Below are 22,567 nucleotides of genomic sequence, written 5' to 3' on the forward strand. Positions count from 1 at the left end.
CGAGCAGTTAGACGTGCATCAGGAGGAGAGTGTCCACGGTTAGATGGCCATCATGAAATGGCTCTCCAGTTTCTGTCATTTTAAAGGCTCCTCCTTGGATAAAAAAAAGAGTTTAGCAATGTTTATGTCACTCAGTGTTTGTGTGTGTGAAAAACTTTGGAAGGAAACCAAGAAGTCGGCACACTGTGGCTCCTAAACTCATAATGAGTCTAATTTTCACCACATGCATGTTCAGTTACAGTACTTTCCAGCAGACATTTATAGAGGCAATGTATGAAGGGAACAACCTTTATGCACCTTAGTGCTCGAAATCATCACACATATGTTGCTCGTGTAAGAGGAACTGGATCAACAGACCTTTCAGAAAAGGGAATGTGTGGGAAACCATAAGTGCCTTTAGGCCAGAGAACTGCCCTTTTCCTGAGTTATGCACATACTGTACCTCTGGCCCTCTAATCATTCCTTTCCTTTGTGCAAGAAGACAAATAAGTAGGTGTGAGCTATTCAAGTCGCTGGATGGTCACGGAAACCCTATGTTCCTGATATTAAACTCTGGCCGGCTGTGCCTTTAGTGGTCCTGATATATATGCCAAGAACTTCCTGCTGTGTGCTTCCCCACTGGATCTAACTTGCTGATATTGAGAAAACCTCAGAATAATAGCGACGCCACTCTCCAGCGTGCCTAGAAATGAAGCATCAGCAAAAGCCGGATTTAAATGTGGTTTGTTTTCCTCTCGGTTTATTTGATCATCAGCTGAGGATGTGTATTAGTCGTGACAGATACTCTGGTATTATTCATACAGCTCCAAGACTGTAGCTTTATGATGGATGTCGTAGAAGTATGTATGTAGCTATGCCTGTATTATGTCAGGTATTGGCTGTAATCCATGACAGGTGCCCCATTCTACAGTCTTATAGCAAGTAAATCTGAGGTTTGCTCGAGTGATTTACAGCCTGGAAAAGTCTTTATAGCAAAAGCAATTTCATTTTGTTGTCCACTGGAGGTTGAAGAGATTAGAAGAGATTTTGTCACTTTGTTTAGTTTGGGTGATACCAAATACTGTTAATAACTTTGTGAAAACAAGTTAGAAAAACACAATTGTACTCAACTCAACATGGTTTTATGGGTATACAAGAAATGTGCCTTGAAAGGCAAATATGTGGCCTAATCTGTAGAGCTTTCTGGCCTTCTGTCACCCTTTCCTTTCATTTCTTGCCATGTCTACTGAACTACAGAGTGGACTTGCCATCCCCGCAGCATTGCAGAGGAGGGAAACTGTAGGCTATTGCAAAACCTCAACTCAGGAGACTCAGGGCCACTAACGCATTTTCACGCTAAAAGTCTGTGGTGTCAGGATCGACTTTCTTAACTGTATACCTCATGTTAGGAATTCATTTGACAATTAAAGACTGGTTTTATAGAAGTAATTGATGACACTGTATTAACTACTGAATACAAGGCTACCTCCTAACAAAGAAGTTTAATGTCTCGTGGTATGATATGGCTGAATGGTATGAGGTTACCAGAATACACTGCATTTCAGTAGTCTCTTGTAAAAGAAGAAAAGAGAGGAGAACAGAAGAAAAAGAAAGGAATGGAACACGGCCTTTTGTACAACATAATCTTCTTGGCCTGTGGGCTCTTGACTCGCTCAGCTTACCCTCTCCAAAAGGCATCTGTTGGAAAAAAAAAACGCCCAGTGGAGAAAGTAGTCTTAACTGCACCACATTCAATGGCAGGCTTAAAGCTAAAGTGGTTGGCTTTAGTATCCATTGTACTACTTGGTCAGCAGCTTGGAATAGTTGAGGCACTACCCCTTGTGCTAACATCATGCTAAATGAAAATGGCTTCTTCTTGCTCCGGCGTGAGTCAGAGAGCAGCTTTCGATTAGCTGGCGCGCTGTGCACGCCGAACAGCCAGAGGGTTAATTGGTTGCAGACTGGGAGGATGAGTTTGCTGCAGCGTAGGAGTCAATCTGGGCAAAGCAGAGGGGGGTATCAGGGCTTTCTGGGGAAGGTAAGGAACAGGCCCTGCCCCTTTAGAAGGAGAGCTGCTGAAATGTGATCATACCCTCCAGATGGGAGAATGAGGATTATTCCTGCTAGCTCCCCGACAAATTCTCTTCTTCTCCCATTTGTTCTCCTTTCTTGTCTTCTTCTCTCCTCCTTTTGTCTCTTCTGTTCCCTTCTCCATGACTCACAGCTTTGGCAGACTTGGTTTCTTTTCTGCATTTTTCCCCTCAAGTTGAGATAATCACATTGCATTATTTGTGAATGTGTGTTCTCATGACCTCAGAGAAGAGTGTTTGGACAGGAGTCAGAGTTGTAGAACATGTATAACCACAGTCCATGTGTACAAATTTCATGGCTGGACTACAGTATGTGATCTTTCGTCTTTTTTGAGATGTTGCTATTGGACCCCTTGAAACAGAGACCACAAACTAGATTTAGAATATGACTTCTACTTTAGTGCTTCCACCCTCCACCCCCACCCCAAAACAAAACAACAACAAAGAACACATCCACAAACTTCTCAAGAACTGTCTTCAAAACAACATGCATGTTAAGATCATTGTCACAAAGTTAAAACAATTCTTTTGTTAACTAAATATTTGTCAACTAGTCAAACATTTGGTAGCATAGTGTAATTTTAGTGCAGTGGCTGTTCAAAACATGCCAATGTCCCCACAAACCAAGGCTGGAGGCATGCTGCATAACGTGTTACTATCATTTTTTAGGTCAAAATCGGCTAAATATGGTCTCTTAAAGGGATATTCCGCCATTTTTGGAAATACGCTCATTTTCCACCTCCCCTCGAGCAAAACAATCGATATTTACCTTATTCACGTTCATCCAGCCATTCTGTGAGTCTGGCGATACAACTTTTAGCTTCTGCCTAGCATAGATCATTGAATCAGATTAGACCATTAGCTTCTCGCCTGCTAGCTTCATGTTGAAAAGTGACTAAGATTTCTGGTAATTTTCCCATTTAAAACATGTCTCCTCTCAAGTTAGAAAGTGCAATAAGACCAACTGAAAATGAAACCTAGCGTTTTTCTAGGCTGATTTGACATGGAACTACACTCTCATCTGGCGTAATAATCAAGGCAACTTGCAAACGTACCATAGGCGCAGTGATATCGTACGCAGCATCTGAAAATAGTCCCCATAGACAACAAGCAGTAGTAGTGCCAGTAGTTTGCAAGTTGCCTTGATTATTACGCCAGATGAGAATGTAGTTCCATGTCAAATCAGCATAGAAAAACGCCAGGTTTCATTTTCAGTTGGTCTTATTGCACTTTCTAACTTGAGAGGAGACACGTTTTCACGTTGGGAAAATTACCAGAAATCTTAGTCACTTTTAAACATGAAGCTAGCAGGCAAGAAGCTAATGGTCTAATCCGATTCAATGATCTATGCTAGGCTGAAGCTAAAAGTTGTATCGCCAGACTCACAGAATGGCTGGATGAACGGGAACAAGGTAAATATCGATTGTTTTGCTCGAGGGGAGGTGGAAAATTAGCGTATTTCCAAAAATGGCGGAATATCCCTTTAACAATATCAGAAACTAATTTGGGTCTTCAGCCATACACTTACCAAGTCAAATGAAGACAATTAGATGATTCTCAAGATATGCAAAGTACTTTCACACACACACACACACACACACACACACACACATCTTTTGCAATCAGTAACATGGTTTGACTGAAGACCAAAACACTTCTGTCCAATCATGCTTCAGACACAGTTGCCATCCAATTTCATCAGCACTGGTCTGTCAGGGTGGCAGGCAGCATGTGCACCCACAAACAGCAACACCTCAGATCGGGATTTGTGCGTGCAAGCAATCGAGCTGAAAGCCCAAGCTGCTAGCTCCCTTACTAGCACATCCCTTAGGGCATTGGTAGGAAGGTTTTACACAATGTACATACCGCACAGCTACGGACCAGCTGGCTACTATTACACATGCTTCAGACATTGACAAGAGCTGCCATCCCGTTTCATCAGCACTGGTCCTTTGAGGGTGGCAGCAGGCAGCGTGTGATCCCTGACAGAGAGGGAAGGAGGTGGGCAGGAAAGCACCCACATCCTGCCATCACCCTCTCGCTCCAGCCTTTCTGTCTGTCTGGCCAGCCTCAACAACACTATAAGCACAAACAAGAAAATGACTGTTTTGCATGGTGGTGTTTGGTCTCTTTGGTCTTGGCAGCTTTCCGTGTTGTCGAGCGGTTAGTCGAGTGGTCCGTCCTCGGATCCCTAATTACAACCTGCCCGGCCTTCCCTTTGCTTAGGAATCTTGTCCCATTATAATCAGACAAGAGTTATTCCCTGTGCAAAACAATATCTCGTCCATGCTCATTATGGCCTCACTCTCTCGAGGCAGACACCCACAACTCGAAGGGCTTACAGTTGTATACAACGAGCAGAATAACAAGAAACGTGACACTCACAATTCATGACTCCACAATATACGCCGGGGGTATTTTTAGGCCAGTTTGATAAGGGAGATGGAAACAAAGCGCGAGGCACAATGTGCACACACACACACTCGTTTGTAAAATTAATTGTTTGCGGTATCCTCTCTAGTTCCTGTCTCATTCTTGTGGCTAACCCAGTTTCATTGCTGTCTGCGGCCCATCCTCTCCCAACAGTGAACAATGGTGGAGCAGAGGCGGAGCAGCAGGGTCCCTGCACAACAGCCTGCTGAATGTGACCCCCCTCCTGGGCCAAAGCCTGGGCTGTACCATTGGCAATGGGGCAGTCTCAGAATGTGTGTGCGTGTGTGTGTGTGTGTGTGCGTGTGTGTGTGTGTGTGTGTGTGTGTAAATGTGTGTGTGTGTGTGTGTGTGTGTGTGTAACTGTGTGTGTGTGTGTGTGTGTGTGTGTGTGTGTGTGTGTGTGTGTGTAACTGTGTGTGTGTGTGTGTGTGGTTTTGAGCAGACAGGGTTCCCATGGGCGGTCCGATAGGGATGTTTACTATATAGAGTGAGGAGGCACAGCAAGCATCCCATGGTTTAAAAGATGCGGCCAGAGAGAGAGAGAGACGGGAAGCTGAAAAAAACAGAAGGGGTCAGGTCCACTGCACACATGGCCCTACCACTTGGCGCGGGGCCAGGGCCACGCTACGGGATCTGCTTGGGAAAAAAGCCGGGGGCCCCGGACAGGACAGACAAGCAGAGAAGCACTGACTCTGCTGAGGGGAGAGATAAAATTCCACTGTTTATTTGCACACTCCCCCACCATCGCCTTCCTCACCTCGCTCTCTCTCGCTCTCTCTCTCTCTCTCTCTCTCTCTCTCTCTCTTTCTTTATCTCAAACAACCACCATCTCTCTTCTTCAACCCCCCGAACTCCCGTCTCTCGTCTACTTCAGCCCCATCCCAGCTCAAGAAGATGAATCTCTCCGTTGGAGTGATTCAGGTCAAGGCAGCTTCGACATGTCAGCCACCGCAATCCCCTCCCATCACCTCACACGTCACGTGGTGTGGTGTTTGGCATCGGCCCGCCGCAGGTCCAAGTTTAAAAAGCGCCTCTTGCAAAGGTCTTGGAGGAGCAAGTGTAGTCGAAGCAGTGGGGATAGGGGCCCAAATGTTGGAGAAAGGGGGAAAAAAACCCTCTCCCCCACACCCCCTTCCCTAAACTTCCAGCGTTCCAGCTCTTTCTTCAACCCACTTGGCAGCCCCGACAGAAAGCACGCCATCCAACTCTTCCCAAACAGTGCGGAATGGAGGAGGAAAGGGAGGAGGGGAGGAGGGTAGGGGATGGGAGGAGGAAAAAAGAGCCGGTGGAGCTGCACCGCCACGGAGGGCTTGCTAAATGTGAAACGGTGCGTTAAATTGATTGCAGACGAGGCCTGTGCCGTGAGTTGAGTTGAAGCAAACCGCACCGGCTGGGCATTCGGGCTGGAGTCGGTTCGGTCGGTCACGGCTGGAAACCTCTGGCAGGGAAAATTACGGACACTCGAGTTGTCAGTGACACCATAAACTCCTCTCGTCTAATGGAGAACACGAGATTTTTCTAAATAATTTATATGCCGCAACTTCGGCGCTGGTAAACAAACTGCCATTTGACCACTTGGATTTTGTAATCAAACGCTCTTTCTACCCATGAGCAAGAGCAAAGTGAAGTGTGAAGGGCCAGTGTGTACAGCTCGGAGGAGGTGCACACTGTTGCTCACAGAGAGTCGTTCTGTTGGACTAGGACTCATCACTTAACATTCATACATGCATATGGCCATTTCTTGTGATCGTCCTTTTTCGGTATATGAAAATTACAGACTTCTACAAGTCCTGAATGCAAGAAAAGGCATTGGAGAGAGAGAGAGAGACTGTGTATGTGTGAGGGAGAGAGAGCACGCACATGATGTCATGCTGCTAGTCCTTTTGCTGCAGGGCCTGACGGCAGGAGGAGGAGATCTTTATGAGAAGCAGCTGTGAGGAGCGGCGAGTCTCTTGGGTAGTGAAGCGGTGGAGAGGAGGACATGAGCTCCTCTCAGCACCGACTAAGCCATCAACTCCCAACGTCCAAAACATCCCAGCTAAAGCCCCACAGCAACAGTGGCAAAGTCCCCCTTGCCCCCTCTAGCATCACGTCAAATGACAACACCTAACGGGACACCTGATAATTCGCTGTTCCCCCTCTGTGCATACCTGCTGCTAAAATTGAGCCCTTGTGTTCACACGATACGATGTAGCGACAGCTCTCTTAGTTGATACATCCTGAAAGTACATCCTGTTGACAGGACTGCTGACAACTCCACACTGGAAACCTGACTATATTGTTAATGTCTGCTGACAACAATGTAATCCCATCTGACAACACAACACTGTCCAGTGATACTGTGCACTGTCGCCTGCTCTCCTGTGTTAGACCATCGACTGAAAACATACTCTCATTGACAGCCTTATAGCTCACCAGAATTGTCCCTTATATAGTCCTTATCACTAAAATCCAAATGGGCAGGCTTTATTCTATTATTTCCAAGTATAGAGTAAAATGACAATCAAGGATTCCCATAAAAATAATGTAGGGTAGTCTTATGGAGGCGGATGAATACGTGTTGAGGAAACATCTCTGGAGACACTGATATTAAGCAGTGGTGATCATTCTATTTAGAAGTTAGACTTTCCTTCTCAAACCAGAATACCATTTGTCCAAAATGTCCCAGGTTGTCCAGGTAATGTAGTGGTACTGTCAGGTACATGCAATCAATCATCTCTCAACCTGGCCTAAAAAGGCCTGATTTGGAACAAAATCCATTCTCTGAGTTGGGAACACACTATAATAGGTTACCAATAAGGTTTGGAGTTGGGTTTTACGGTGGTTATTGAGCTTTAGAATGAATGACTGCAGCTAGTCAAACAGACTTTTTCTTATCTGACAAGCAGCTGGTCAAATAAGCAGGGGCCTGAGTGCATACCATGAATTTACTTGAGTCTCTCTCCACAGAGTTAACACAGTCTCTCTCACACGGGCAGAAAAAGGTGTGGGCCGCCCGTCACGCTCGCTTCTCCGCTGGAGCAGGAAGGGCTGTCTCGCTGACCTTGCCGTCTTCTGTCAATCCCGGCATTGTTGCGATCCCATGTGTGGAGCTGTCCGGCGCGGCGCAGGGGCAGGCCCTCACGGCTTGGCCGCGCTGGCGAAAGGCGTGTTGAGGTGGCGGCCGGTGATTTGTGTGGGTCAGGGGAGGCTGAGTCTGGAGCGCTTTGTGCGTCAGGGGATTTACGGCCAGCTTGCAGATGGCCGGGGTCTCTCTTTTCCACTCGCTCACACACACACACACACACACACTGCTTGTCCTCTTTGAAGCGCTTGCACGAGCACACACACACATGCACACACACACATTTGTACACAGAAGTAGACACTGGAGATAAAAATGCGTACATACCAACCAGACAAATCCAGTTCTTCCACAAACAGTCATGCAGAAAGAGTAATTTAAACGTTTCAAATAAACGTACACATAAACATGTTCTGATTTACGTATTTACGGACTTATCAGATGGTTCCACGGGCCTTGTAAATGCCCTCGCTCCTTCCCTCCTCTCCTGTGGCTTCACAGCTCTCTCGTCTTTACGTAACTCTTGTTGTGTCCAGATACCAGTGACGGTCTGCCGATAGGCATCTCCTGTTTAGAGCGGTTAGTTACGCAACTGATGAAGCCTGATGCCCTGGCTCTGACCTACACTGCTGTCCCATCTCCTCAACCTCAGCGACCACTAACTGACTCCAATCACCTCACCTCACTAACTACAGAGATCCCACTTTAATTTCTTGCCTGTTGTACCTATGATGAACTAATCTCTTCGAGGTTGGCAAGAGAAAGTGTTGGGTCTCTTGAGGTGTAGACTTTGGCAGGAATTGGCCATTTTCTTCTGCTCCATCACGCTGATTTTTTAGTGTGTTTGGGTTAGTTTGGTCACTAGGGCCCACACTTTGTTAAAGTGCCATTGAATGTGGTCCACTTTAAGTCTCTTGAGTATCTTTGTAAACCAAAAAAAAACCCAGAAAACATTTAAACTCAGACACTAAGGTTAGTTTATCTCAGTGGAAGTTTTGATACAAAAATAATGCAAACCATGCAAGCTTTTACTAAATATTTCAGTTCTTTTGACCACATCAGTTCATACAGCTGATGGGATCTCTAAACTTTCAGAACAGCATCACGTTGAGAAATGCCAAACTAATCTCTAATGGTCGGGTATGTCAGCATGCCTTTGCAGACCTCACTTGGAACCACATACTGAGATGTTTCCGTTGTCTGTTGGCCCCTCCTAGTTTGTAAGTCCACCAGTGTTGAACAGAACGTCGTACTTCACCAAAGGTCTGTGAGTCAGACCTGTCACACCAATCAGCTCCCAAAAATGAGAGGTCAAGGGGCGTGGCAGGTAGAGGTCACGGGGGTCACACTTCCCCATAATGTTTTTATTGGCCAAAGCAGATGGCTTCCCTTCGAGCCATCACCACGGCCACTGGCATCCCTTACAGGGTCAGCTCGGACAATAGCTCCTGGCCAACAAAGACTCACCCACAGCTCCGTGTACTCCCAAAAAGAAGCTCCCCCGCTGCCCAGGGGCAATAAAACGAGCGGGCCTGTCAGATTTACAGAGATAGATTAAGTGCCTTTCACATACACACACTCTTTTATATAGAGATCCGAGCTTTAGCCCCTGGGTAGACCTGTGGTTCACCAGCCTCACTGGAGCCTTTAAGTGCCAAATCCAATGCTGCAGAGCTGGCTGCAACAGTACTTCTGTTATTGGAGACTAGCCATTAGTGTATATAATGTGATTAAACTCTCGACCTCAAGGCACCTCTTACAGTTCTGTGTATGTAAACAAGCAAATACCAAGAGCCGAAATGCATTGGACGTGGTTTATGCGACTCACAAAGAAGTAACATGTTTTCTTCAGTAGTTCTGTGGAATGTGAGTCATTTAGCCGATACCTTTCCCAGAAACCTCGCCATTAATGTGTAGCTCCATTTTCCCCATTCTATCACAGTGTAATGATATATACTTTTATTATTATCCAACATATTCTCCTTCACTTAAAGCTCACTTAAAGTTTTTTCTTGAGCCTGTCTTCTAGCCCACTCCAGCCTCAACCTTGACCGAGAAAAGAAATGTAAAGCTACACAGCTTCACTTTTTTTCTGGGACAGCATACATTCTTCAGCTCTGCTCATTTGGATTGTGGCTCTTTTTTCCCTCTCCATTTTCAGTTGCAGGAGAGAGAAGGGGGGTGGGGGTGCATGAAGACGGAGGGGGTGGCTGTTTCTGCTCAAACATGTGACCCCCCCCTACACACACACACACACACACACACACACACACACACACACACACAGCTGAAAATCATTTGGGCCTACAGGCCAGTGATACGCTGACGCAAACCTCCCTCCCTCTCCCAAGGGCTCTCTCTGAGAGAGAAAGAGAGATGTTAGGCCCACTTTATGTTAAGATGCATTATGTCTATCTCGAATGATAACTTCTGTTATAACTTATTTTAGGGTTAGGAATGTCTTTCCAAACCTCAAATCACAGATCTTTAGTAGCACTTCACTGTTCCATTTCACATATCAGAGTTTAGTCACCACATGCCAGAAGAATGCCATAGTCCTTTTTGGCTCTGAAGGGACACAAACAGCCAAGGAGGAAAGCCAACAGCATCACTGGGATTTTTAGTTGTGCCAGATATTACTCATTGTCCAAATCAACAATTGACTGAACTCCCTTGCAAAGTCACACAGCTTCAGCTCCAAGTTGAACCACACTCTAAGCAGGACAGAGAGTGTTCAAGCACGGCACATCATCATCCAAGCATTGCCATGCTTCATAGGTAACTGCACCAGCTGCAGAGAACAGTGGAATTCCTAGTATGAGGTCTTAGCGGTGAGGCACTGTAGAGATGCAGGGACTCTGTGTTTGATTACACTGAGGGCTTTCTAAATGGGGTCAGTCGGCTCTCCAGGAAGTGTTTGATGACCAGTGTGTGCCATGTGGTTTCTCCTCCTCCTAAGCCTGGAGGTGATGTCATGCTTCCTTGTTATGACGTTTGGAAGGTAGAATTACACGGTTGAGTAAGTGGACGATGTGTTTGTCATGTCCTTTCAACAGTGAGGTTGAATAACTGTTCCACAATTACTACGGCGCAAAAGCCATTGAAATGATAATGTCCCGTATTAATGATAGCCAATCGTTCACCGCCTACTTCTACTTTCATAGTGAATGTTATCGCTAGAAACAACCCCGCTCTGATTTAGCTTGTGCCTGCCTGCCTGTTCATCAGTGCTTGTTTGAAATTCTTAGTTCGGCACGGAAATGAGGAACGTATGGAGCCAGCGTTGAAACAAGCAGATGTTGGCGGCACATTATTTATGGTGAACATCAGAGGCTATGTCAACATCCTCACTTGCAAGTAAAACAGAATGCCCTCTTGTTGTGTTGGAATGTTGCTGACATGCCTCTAACAGGCCCTAATTGCATTACTTTTGGGAACTTCCAGTACTTTGCCCCCTCAAAAAATGTCAATATCAAGGATCCTCTGTGTGTTTGATTACACTGAACGCACATGTGTATGATGCCAAATTCATGAGGAAAGCAATATTTTTAAGACACCTCACATTATGACTCACTGTGGTGCTTTTGATGTGTTGCTTGGTGATTAATTCCATCCATTGATCACTTCACTGTCTATTTGCCTGTCAACAAGTTCATCAACAAGTGTGTTTTTAGAAGGTTCTGTTCTGCTATGCGCCATTATATAGTTTGTTTACTGGTTGACTGATTCAGTCCTTTCTGTCTTTGCAGGATGCCAGCTGCTAGCACGATGACTGGTGGAAGGGCTCTTCTGCTCTGCACGAACACTGACAACTGCATTTACCAATCTGTCAACGGGTATGGAACACACGATGCCCTTCCAGCGTTAACTAATGCCTGCTCATTTCCTCTGCCTGCCCACAAGCCAACGGGATGGTCTAGAACTAGCTAGTAAATGATTAACCGTTATACCTGTTAATTACCTCTTGAAACAGCAGCCACAGCTGACCACTCTGCGGGATTGTCCATTTAGCCATAAACACTCACCATGTGTCTACCACCCCCACACCCACCCCCCAGCCCCCGCAGCACCTTGCTCAGACACGCGCACATGCAATACACACACATACACACAGACAGAAAGATAGACAGACAGACAGACAGGCACACACACACACACACACACACACATACACGCAGACAGATAGACAGACAGACAGACAGACATGCATACACACACACACACACACACACAGAGAGAGAGATAGACAGACACACACACACACACACAAACTTTGAACTAGTGGGTATGTGTTACGTGGGACACCCCTCTGCAGTGCACGCTTCTTACACTAAATATAAACACCAATGAATACGACTAAACTGATGTTCACCATTAGCTAAATAATGACATGACTTGGGTGGTATGGAATGCTGTGTAGCAAATTAGTGGGGGCTATAAATTTGATGAAGGAGGCTCTTGGAGCAGCTCCCTGCTCATTAAATTTCTCCCCATTTGACCTCACAGTCATTGAGACTAGCTGCTCAAATCTTCATCAAATGTACACTGAGGGGGATGAAAGATCCTTTCATCCTTTTTTTCCCCCTTGTGTATCTCCCTGAGACGTCTGAGTGTTTCAACATTTGGTTTGTTCAACTGGTAGATTGTTGTCATGACACCTGCTTGAAATGTCAGTTCCCTGCTTAATCTAAACTGGTTATCAGCTCCTCCTACTAGGAAGACACTATCAAAACGTCCCTATCCAAATCTCTTGTTCGGCTCTCTTTCTTGCTTCTCCACTGTCTTTCTTTTTCTTGGCCCATGGGTTTGACCTAGTTTTTCCTCTTCACCGCTCCATGCTTCATAAAATCTGCAGCCTCAACCGAGGGGGAAAAATCTCGTAAAACCAAGAGATTTTCAAAACTTTTCCCCTGTGATTTTTTTGTGATATGCCAAGGTTTGTGATTGAAAAATGACCCCAATTTGAAATTCTATGAGAGAAATGTGTTCAAGGGCAGCAGTGCACATGTCTTTTGAACCTGTTCCAGTTGCACAACATGACTTTGAAAACTATTTTGTGATGTGATTGTGATTGCATGGCCCATATTTCTACAGTTTGTTTGTTGATGATGAATTGGGCAGCATCCAAGAATCTGTTTATCATTTGAGCTGATAATAGAAAAAAATCAAACAGAGAATTCCCTCTGCTTCCAGAAATAGCTGAGAAGCCTGATCCTCAACTGACATGGAGGTTTCAGCTAGTTTAAAACCATTTTTGCCCTACGACTTTTCCAACTTGGAGCATCAACATTTCTCCAAAGAGAGAAATTAATGAGATGCAAACAGACCCTGCGCAGACAAATTGACATTTGTATGCGTAGCTTTGAGATACAGGCTAATCACAAGTTTCAGCAAGTGTAAGAAAAACTAATTATAGCTCATGTCCTTGCTCTGTAATTAAGCAGAGTTGTGATCACTGAGGCTTGATGTGTGATTGAGCCAGGGCGCGATCATCACTGTGTGCTCTGTGGTGTTTGCAGGCTCCAGTGCTGCGGGTTGAAGCTCGGGGAGGCTCCAACTGCTGTGCCCCAGCGGCCCGAGCTGTGTGGGGACGCGGAAGGGGACAGGGGCAGTGCGGCGCGGCTCACGGCCCCGTACGACCGCGGCGACAGCCCGCCGGGCGACGACGACATGCTCGCCCACAAGCGCTCCGGCAGCATCGACACCCACGCCGAGAACGGCCTCGCCGGCTGCAGCGGCAAGCTCTCCAAAACCCCCATGGCTGTCAGAAGCAGCGCCAGCATCCGAGACAAGATCTCCCAGTGGGAGGGCAAGACCGAGGCCACTGGCGGGCCCTGCCCAGCAACAGCGGCGGCGGCGGCTGGACAGAGAGAGGCCGACAGCGTGAGGAAGAAGGACATCAAAAGCACCGAGATTCAGAGGCGAGACAGTAGGAGGCTCGTCAGCTGGGAGAGACAGGACTCTGGCAAGGAGAATGGAGGAAAAAACAGTGACTCAAGGCCCATGTCCCCTGAAGGATTCGCTAGGGACCGGGAAAGCATACTGGACAAGGGACTTCGTGGTAAAATGCCGGAGACTGTCCAAGATAAAAAATCAGTTTCGACTCACATTAAGAAACTGGAGCAGGCCATGAAAGAGACGCCAAGCAAACCCACGATAGCCTTCCCTGGGAACTATTTCTGCCCTCCTTCCAAGGAGGAGCAGGAGGAGGCGGAGAGGAAGGGGACCGAGCCTATTTTCGGGATACTGGATGTAGCTCGGCCCTCGAGTCGCAGTCGCAGAGGTCGTGATGGAGACCCAGAGAACGTTTACACGGAGCCTGGGGCCCCATCCATCAACCCCGTACCCAAACCCCAACGCACCTTCCAGCACCACACACCCCCGCTGGGCACCTTAAAGTCCATTGGAGGGTCGGTGAAAAGCAGACGCAACCTACCCCCTCTACCTTCAATACCCCCACCACCACTGCCCACTTGCCCCCCACCTGGTGTCTGCAGAAGGCCCTGGGCAGACAGACCCCGGGATAGCAGCAACAGGTATACTTTGTTTCGTTCCTGATGCATAGGCTGTTACACAATAGTAAAGTGTTTGACAATGGTTCATTGTTCCAATATGGACTTTTCTTGTGGTAGGCAACCCTGTGTTACATACCATACCATATGTGGTAGTTTTACGTGGTTGGAAGGGGGGAAAAGACAGAATACTCTTTGTGAGGGTGAAGACCATTTGATTTATTGTCTCCACCCCCCTCCCAACTGAGTCTGACTGGAAGGGTGCTCTGAAACTAGAGAATTAACAAGATTGTCTTGTCTTCTTGTTTTAAAATGGTTGGTGTGTCTTTGTGCGGTCCTCTTTCACATCTACAAAATCAGACTTTACTGGTCCAGGGTAACAAATAAGGAGCTGCTATTTTCACCAAGGCCAGGGGAGCAGTCAGCTCTATTTCCCCCCTTGAACAATATTTGCCCTTGCACCAGATTATGCGATGCTTGTTTTCTTTTCCTCTGAAACCTAATGAAATCCCAAAACAAAAAGCTAGCATCCAAGCAGGTGTCCCACTCTGTTACCACAACAATCTCTTGAGGTCACCAATTTCCTGTCAGTCCTTGTGGACCCACCACCCTCCATTTGTCTCCCCCTTCATTCATTATTGTTGCGTTGGTGTTCCTGCAGGAAGTCTTATGAGTTCGAGGACCTGCTGCAGTCGTCCAGCGAGAGCTGCCGGGTGGACTGGTATGCCCAGGCCAAGCTGACCCTTACACGCACTTTATCGGAGGAGAACGTCTACGAGGATATCCTAGGTAACGCGCCCTCTGCGTTCACACAAAGGCCGTGGGTGGAGTGGCAACGCTGGCACTGAGAGCCAGAAAACTAGACCCGTTTCTGGTGACAAGATTAGTTATGGGCTGTTGTGTAACACCGCAGAACAATGAGTAGTAAGTGATAAATGGAAATGTTATGAATAAGATAATGATTTTAATGGGTCCATTGTATTTGTCTTAGTTATCATTTGTATGTCCCTTTTTGTCTTTGACTCATATGTCAGTACCGCTTTAAAATGCAGTTGCCTGGTAACATTGATTGTATCAACAGGGCAAATCCATTGGTTAAGACAAGGTTAGCTGAGGCAGCATTTTGCATAATATTCTAAAATAACTGGTTGGTTATTGCTGATTTAGCTTTTGCTACGTATTGTCCTCATTGAAGTAAGCTTGTGTTTGGTTTACCCCATGTCTTGGCCAACTCATTTCTTGACTCGGTGGAGCTGTGTGAGGTCTGATCTGAGGAGGTCTCTGATGTTTGCTCATGGAACAGCAGGGGGGCAATGGGATCGGTCCTCAGAGTGGTCACCATATGGACTGGTTTCAGTGGTGTATGATCACAGCTGGTGGATTGGTATGGCTGGGATATTGTGAGAGGAGTTTGAGGGTCTTATTTAATATGTGCTTCATGAGAAAACTCCAACAACTTTGCCATTGCCCATTATATGGTTTTACAACATATACAACACATTCAATATGTAGGCTTTTCAACTATATTACAATAATAAACGGTTGAAATAAGTGGTTGAAGAACCTGATTGTACAGCTACAGAACCTGATTGTACAGCTACAGTATGCACATGCTGGCTCAAATGTTCATTATCAGTGGCTGAGGCGGGGTCACAAATCAGATGTGTACAAGTTTTGTTTTGCTGGAGCTCAGTATCTGAGGCCTGATGTTGCTTTAACGAGTGAAATGTGAGAGGCGAGGCAGTGCAGCGCAGCACAGTGCAGCGATGGGCCGTCTTCTGCGGAAAAGAACTGGATGTTCCTGCCTCACGTCCTCCTCCTACAGGTCGCATCTGGCGGATGAATCGACAAGGGAGATGGGCTGTTTCTGACATGAATCCTCTCCCCCTACGACTCCCGACCACTTCCTAATGCTCCCCACTCCTCTCTAATAGCCTGCTAGCGGCGATGGTTGAGCGTGGCAGAATGAGCCGCTGCGTGCGGTCGCACTTGGCTGCGAATGACAGCACCTCAAGTAGTTTCCTTGGCAAACTGTCAAACATCTGGGGCAAGGGGTTGAAAAAAGCAAAACAAAAACACAACAGTTGGAAAGGGTAGCTGGAAAATGGAATAAAATAAAAAAAATGTTTTGACGCAGGAAATTAGCAATAAATATCCAGGGAATCTTTATCTGGTGAGTGTGCAGTGACTTATGATGTTAGAGTGGTTGCCATGTTTGACAAAGTGAGTGTTTTCTCTAAACTGTTTTTAGATCCTCCATCAAAAGAAAACCCTTATGAAGATATTGAATTGGAGAGCCGTTGCCTTGGAAACAAATGTCCCTTGCCTGTGTCACCCACCTCCTCAATTCCAGACACACCATCTAAGGTATTAATACCTTGATGAGTTTAGATTTTACAGCAATGATATGCAGTCACTGTCACTGCCAAAGTTTAATGCTTAATGTGATGAAACAACAAACTAACTAATACTTTAATCCTGTGTGTGTGTGTGTGTGTGTGTGTGTCCACTCTCATCTCTGGCCCTGACGACAGCTCACCTCTAAGCCTGGATTCTTCAGGCAGAACTCCGAGCGGCGCAGCTTCAAACTGCTGGAGCTGCGCAAGACCAATCGTGACGGGGGCATTGCCTCACCATTGCGCATCAGCCCTCCGTCCACCCCCAGCAGCCCCGACGACACCCCCTGCCTCTCCGGAGACCCCTACAACCGCAGACGCAGGAAAATCCCAAAGGTAGCATCAATGGGGCCCCAGGTCTGGACTGGGCTGTATGTCCACATCCACAACTCCCCCTTCTGATTTACCGTCCACTGCTCGGCGAGTTGTTGTCTGGAAATGTTTTAACTGGCCAAGAGACGCTGCAGACAATCGTCTGAGATAAACAAGAGTCCCCCTTTTCCGAGCCTCGTGTGTTTTGCGCTCAGGAAAGTTGGTGAAATGTCAGTGTGATGAAGTCACGTTGTGATATAAGCTCAGCTGGCTCTGTTTTTTTTTCCTCGCATGCTCGCAGATGGTGCTGAAGATCAACGGCATCTTTGAGGCGAGGAGAGGGAAGAAGAGGATGAAGCGTGTCTCTCAGTCCACAGAGGCCAGCTCAGGGAGAGGTGCGTACTGTACGAGTGAGGTCCACTCCATTCCTCCGCCTATGGGGCACTGGGCGCACCTTCACCTAACAGGCCACAAGGAGTCGGACAGTTGACGAAACCAGTCCCCCTCCATGTGTGTCCACTTAGCTTTATGAGCATGTTTACATTTTTTGGGTCAGTTAGTTTGGGCCCTTTTTTCCCCCCATGATGTGGAGGGTAACGAACGCTTCTTTATCAAACACATATGTTGAACCAGGCAGGGGATATACGTATGTGCACGCTTCGTTTTTCTTCACTTACATCATTGTCGCCTCTTCCTTTGATCTCCATGCAGTGACTGATGAGAACAGCGAATCGGAAAGTGACACTGAGGAGAAACTGAAAGGTGAGAAGCTACACCGAGGCCTTTTATCTACAAGTGTAATTGTACTCAATTGTATGCTAGCACTTCAGTGAGTGCTGGGTCACAGTCTGTCTGGACAGCTGTCAATCGAATCTGATCTCCCCGCGTGTGTTTTTAGCCCACAGCCAGCGTTTGGTGTCTGTCCAGTCCATGCTAAAACAGACGGACCGATACAGGACCCTTGAGCGAGACCTTATGGACCTACAAGAGAGGAAGCTCTTTGAGTACTTCCTGGTGGTTGCGCTTCATAAGACGAAGGCCGGGGCGCCTTACCTGCCGGAGGTGACTCAGCAGTTTCCGCTGAAGGTAAAGAGGAGGGCAACACCAATACTGTACATCATAAGAGTCTGAGTCAGTGAATAGGAAGCCATGATACTTAGATTTACAACGTGCTGGGAATGTCAATGGCATGACGCACTTGTGTGTGAGAGAGGAGCTGGATATGCCATCAGTAGTGAAATTAATGGGATTTTTGGGACACTACTAATTTTTTCCACCAGCTGGAGAGGAGTTTTAAATTCATGAGAGAAGCCGAGGATCAGCTGAAGGTCATACCACAGTTCTGCTTCCCCGATGCTAAGGATTGGATACCTGTTGACCACTTTCCCAGGTGAGACCACACGCTTTAAATATTTCACAACAGTGTAATTTCAGTCTGCATTGTACACAAGTGCAATAAATCTCTGCGGCATCTGTTGACTGTTGGACTTACACGCAAACTCACTCGGTAATGAATTCCTGATTACTTACGGTCTGCCGCGTTTGAGCAGCAGGCAAAGTGATTTGTTTATCCCGGTCTCATGTGACTACTATAATGAAAGCTGCTTTGGCCAGGTGACAGGTAATAATAATCTAGTGTGATGAGTTACACACGGAGGAATTTGGGTCCAAGCTGAAGAATCACTCACACCACCACCTGCAGGCATGCTCATTCATCACACTGACACTCGAAGGCAGAGCTATGTCACTGGCGAACAGCAGCTGTCTTTGTGTATTTTACACTGCCCAAGTCAACCCCGAATATATATGCCCCCCTCCACTCCATTCACAGCCTTGAGGGCCTTATTGTAGGAACTGAGTGATCACTCAGGCTATGAACTAATGAGAGTTCTCTTCTTTCAACAAGCTCTCCATACTCTTGTTTGAAGATCCCCCCCCCCCCCCACCTCCGCTTTCAATCTCAAATCTCATTTCTTTCTTTCAAAGCGAGACCTTCTCGTTCGTCCTGACGGGTGAGGATGGAAGTCGAAGATTTGGTTACTGCCGCCGTTTGTTGGTGAGTTAGTTTCATCTGCTAGGTCTGCAACGTGCAATTACAGTATTTGGACGGGGGAAAGTCTACTCTGAACAGTGGTAACTAAACACACGGGGTTGAATAGTTTGGCTTTGTCACTGGTGTGTCTGGGCAGGAAAGCCTCCTTATATCCTGTTTCCTCGGCTCACAGCGTGTGCTGATAGTGTTAGCGCTGTTTGCATGTACAGTATAGCAGGTGTCAGGAGATCCAGCTCAACTCCACTCCATGACCCTCCACTCTCTCCATGTGCCACTAGAGCCTACCTTACACTGACCAGATTTGGGAAAGATTCTTGAAAGATTGTAGTTTTTTAATTTATGCCCCTCATTCAAACTTTACTCAAAAGACTACAGTCTAGAATCTTTCCCAAATCTTGTCAGTGTAAGGTACAGTAGGCTTAAGTTGACTCTTTTGGTGTGTTTCTTCTTCTCTCCAGCCCAGTGGTAAAGGAAGGCGCCTGCCCGAAGTCTACTGCATCGTGAGCCGACTGGGGTGTTTTGACCTCTTCTCTAAGGTACCCCTCGCCTCCCCACCGTCCCCACCCCTCCACCACACTCACTACTCAAGTGCCCACAGAGCCCCGCCCCCCTGAGCTCTCGATCTCACTTTCCCAAAGGGCCCGAGCTCTGCCACTGAGAAACACATGTGAGCTGCAGCTGATGTGGTCGCTCGCAGCGAGCTGGGCTCTCTAATGAAATGTAATTTCAGTGTGCACCCATATGGCTATGAAAAGTTGGTCTGTGTGCCTGTGTTTGTGGGAACCCTGTGTTAATCGACTGTATGTGTGTGTGTGTGTGTGTGTGTGTGTGTGTGTGTGTGTGTGTGTGTGTGTGTGTGTGTGTTCGTGTGTCTCAGATCCTTGATGAGGTGGAAAAGAGGAGGGCCATTTCACCAGCCCTGGTGCAGCCGTTCATGAGAGGCATCATGGAGGCTCCTTTCCCAGCCCCGGGGAGAACCATCACTGTGAAGAACTTTCTGCCAGGGTCAGGCACAGAGGTCAGTCCCATTCAGGAGGACACACCAAGTCATCCACACATTTGACACCATGCCAACAGAAACATCCCTGCCAACAATACATAAGCAAGCACACATAGATATTTGTGTGTGTTCATGTGCTACAGTGAAATAACTCCCTCCCCTCTCTCCTCACCTTTTCAAGACATTTTGTCGTTTGCCATGGATGCAATGTCTAATAATGCACACCTTTCTCGTCCAGGTGATCGAGCTGTGTCGGCCGTCAGACTCCCGTCTGGAGCACGTGGACTTCGAGTGCCTCTTCTCCTCCCTGAGTCTGCGCCTCCTGCTACGAGTCTTCGCCTCCCTTCTGCTGGAGCGCAGGGTCATCTTCACTGCAGACAAGCTCAGGTGAGTCTCCATCTGCCTCTGCTAAACACCCAGTCATGGGTAGCACATCCTTTTTTAGTGTTATTGTATTTTAGTATCCTGATCCTTAGTATCCTGATCCTTAATTATCATATATAAGCTAGGTCCTTTGGTTTGAAATGGAATATTTTCTAAGACGGCAGCATTTTTTTGGTGGTACTGAGCCTTGTAAGCCTACTGGAGAGATGGTACATTCACCCAGAGCGAGGGATTAGACTGTGAAGAGCCAGTATATATTCCTCCTAACACCCCTGTCTGGGTGCTGTTGGTATGTGTGAAAGACAGAGTGAAAGGGAAAGAGGAGATGACAATGCAACAAAGGGGAGAAGACTATACGTGGAACAATTTTGCCGCGAGAAAGTTGTGGAAAAAATGCTGTTGTGTTATACGGTTGCCTTGGGAACAATCTTTTCTCTTTTGGAAAAAGCTACAGGAATCCAGAAGCAGGCTTGAAAAGAGAGAGACGCAATTTAGACTGTGTATAGACAGAGAAGTATACAGAACACTGCCCTCCTCAGGCATTTTTCTGAAATTCAACTTAACTTTTCAGTTCACTGAACTCTTAAAATGCTGAATATCCATGTTATAAAGTACACATTTCATGGGAAGATACTATAGAAAATGTTTTCAAAGGACGATGAGTAAATATACAAAGAGTTGTTAAACTTAGGGGAACTTTGACAGCTATGACAATGAAGTTTTTTGAAGTTCATAAATGAAAACAGACACATATTGAAGACAAACTGAAAACAGTCACACACTGAAGATATTAAGTCAAAATTGAAAGGCTACTTCATCCGTCACCACAAAGCATTCATTATACCATTACCAAACTCTCTTGCCTTCTGTAAAGGCTGCTTTAATGATGCCATTTTTTTTGTTGTATTTGCACTTGAACCAATTCCTTGAACTTCCCTTTGAAACTTACTGTACATTGTCTTTCTCCAGTGAAGACTAACTGAGTGTAGTTTTATATCCTCATCATGCCACCCTGTGGTGAAAAGAGGAACTACAAAGACATTCAAGGCAATTGGTTAAATGTATTGAACCACCAAGTCACAGTCAGTGATTTAATTAAACCTCTGAGTTGCAGACACATGGCAGACACAAAAACAATTACCTTCCACCAGGAAAATCCTTTCCAAGCCCCTTTAAGACAGGATAGCGATAGCAATACTGCTAGATGTTGACAGTCCCCTCTCCATGTGCTTGTGTTCCAGTACGCTGTCTCAGTGCTGCCACGCGGTGGTGGCCCTCCTCTACCCCTTCACCTGGCAGCACACCTACATTCCAGTGCTCCCCCCTGCTATGATGGACATTGTGTGCACACCCACGCCTTTCATTGTGGGCCTGCTGTCCAGCTCCCTGCCTCGTCTGAAAGAGCTGCCCATTGAAGAGGTAAGACCTGTGGCTGTTGGACACAGAGGAATGCACACATAATGATGAAAAGTTTGTGAATTCTTTCTTTTTAAAAAACACAGAGGAATAGGAATCTTTTCAATTAAATGTCATTAAATATATTGTGATGACCCCTTTATAACTGTTACAGAGTTTCTGTGAAAACTGTAGATTATGCAATTTACTCCATAGGAAGTCATTTTAGTCACATTTTGTTATGTGATAATGGAAAGTAAAAAGAAAGGGAAGGAAAGACGACTATTATTGGCTTAGGGCAGTCACGGGAAAAACTCTAAAAAAGTTCTGAGGGTCTGAATGTTCCCATGAGCACCTCGTATTTCAGATGGCTTTTATGTGTGAACATGGCACAGGTCTCCCGTAGAGCCTTGACCCTTTTCCTCTGTCCAACAATGCTGTCCTCTGAAAAAGAGCTGAGATTACTGGCCTTGCAGGAAATGACATCACCCCTCCCTTCTACTCTTTCCACAGGTTCTGGTAGTCGACCTTGGCAACAGCCGTTTCCTCAGACAGGTACTATCACTTGCACTGAAGTTTACTTACCAAGAAGCCTTTCCATCACAATTCAAAATAGAGACTGATTATCCAAATGTTGTTACTCTAGTTGGACGATGAGGAGTCCATTCTGCCACACAAACTTCAAGCAGCTCTAGAACACGTTCTGGAGAAGAGGAAGGAACTGGCTTGTGACAAAGGAGACCTTCCCAATGGTGAGATAATCAACCATCATTTCTTAATAAGCCAAAAACCCGTACTTTGTTCATTTAGATAGATAGAAAGATACTTTATTGATCCCCAAGGGGAAATTCAAGATGAGTTCTTAGAGGAGAAATCCAGCGAGTTTTCACATAGATCTCTGCTTCTCGAGGTCACAGAGTACTCTTGGTGCGAAAAAAATAAAGAAAAC

At 46.3% G+C, this 22,567-nt stretch overlaps 1 protein-coding gene across 1 annotated transcript in view; it reads left to right on the plus strand.

Moving 5' to 3' along the window:
* si:dkey-82f1.1 (DENN domain-containing protein 2A) overlaps positions 1-22,567 on the plus strand; it is a 29,482-nt gene that overhangs the window by 4,763 nt on the left and 2,152 nt on the right. The window contains exons 2-17 of the mRNA XM_062547446.1: positions 11,316-11,402; positions 13,086-14,102; positions 14,740-14,867; positions 16,330-16,445; positions 16,613-16,810; positions 17,088-17,181; positions 17,498-17,548; positions 17,685-17,872; positions 18,067-18,176; positions 18,773-18,842; positions 19,298-19,375; positions 19,717-19,857; positions 20,078-20,226; positions 21,465-21,642; positions 22,132-22,173; positions 22,265-22,370. Of these exons, the coding sequence (XP_062403430.1) occupies positions 11,317-11,402; positions 13,086-14,102; positions 14,740-14,867; positions 16,330-16,445; positions 16,613-16,810; positions 17,088-17,181; positions 17,498-17,548; positions 17,685-17,872; positions 18,067-18,176; positions 18,773-18,842; positions 19,298-19,375; positions 19,717-19,857; positions 20,078-20,226; positions 21,465-21,642; positions 22,132-22,173; positions 22,265-22,370 (2,752 nt within the window). The 5' untranslated portion in view covers position 11,316. The remainder of the gene's footprint in view (positions 1-11,315; positions 11,403-13,085; positions 14,103-14,739; positions 14,868-16,329; positions 16,446-16,612; positions 16,811-17,087; positions 17,182-17,497; positions 17,549-17,684; positions 17,873-18,066; positions 18,177-18,772; positions 18,843-19,297; positions 19,376-19,716; positions 19,858-20,077; positions 20,227-21,464; positions 21,643-22,131; positions 22,174-22,264; positions 22,371-22,567) is intronic.

This window comes from Sardina pilchardus, chromosome 10 (genome assembly GCF_963854185.1).
Source record: "Sardina pilchardus chromosome 10, fSarPil1.1, whole genome shotgun sequence".
NCBI lineage: Eukaryota > Metazoa > Chordata > Actinopteri > Clupeiformes > Clupeidae > Sardina > Sardina pilchardus.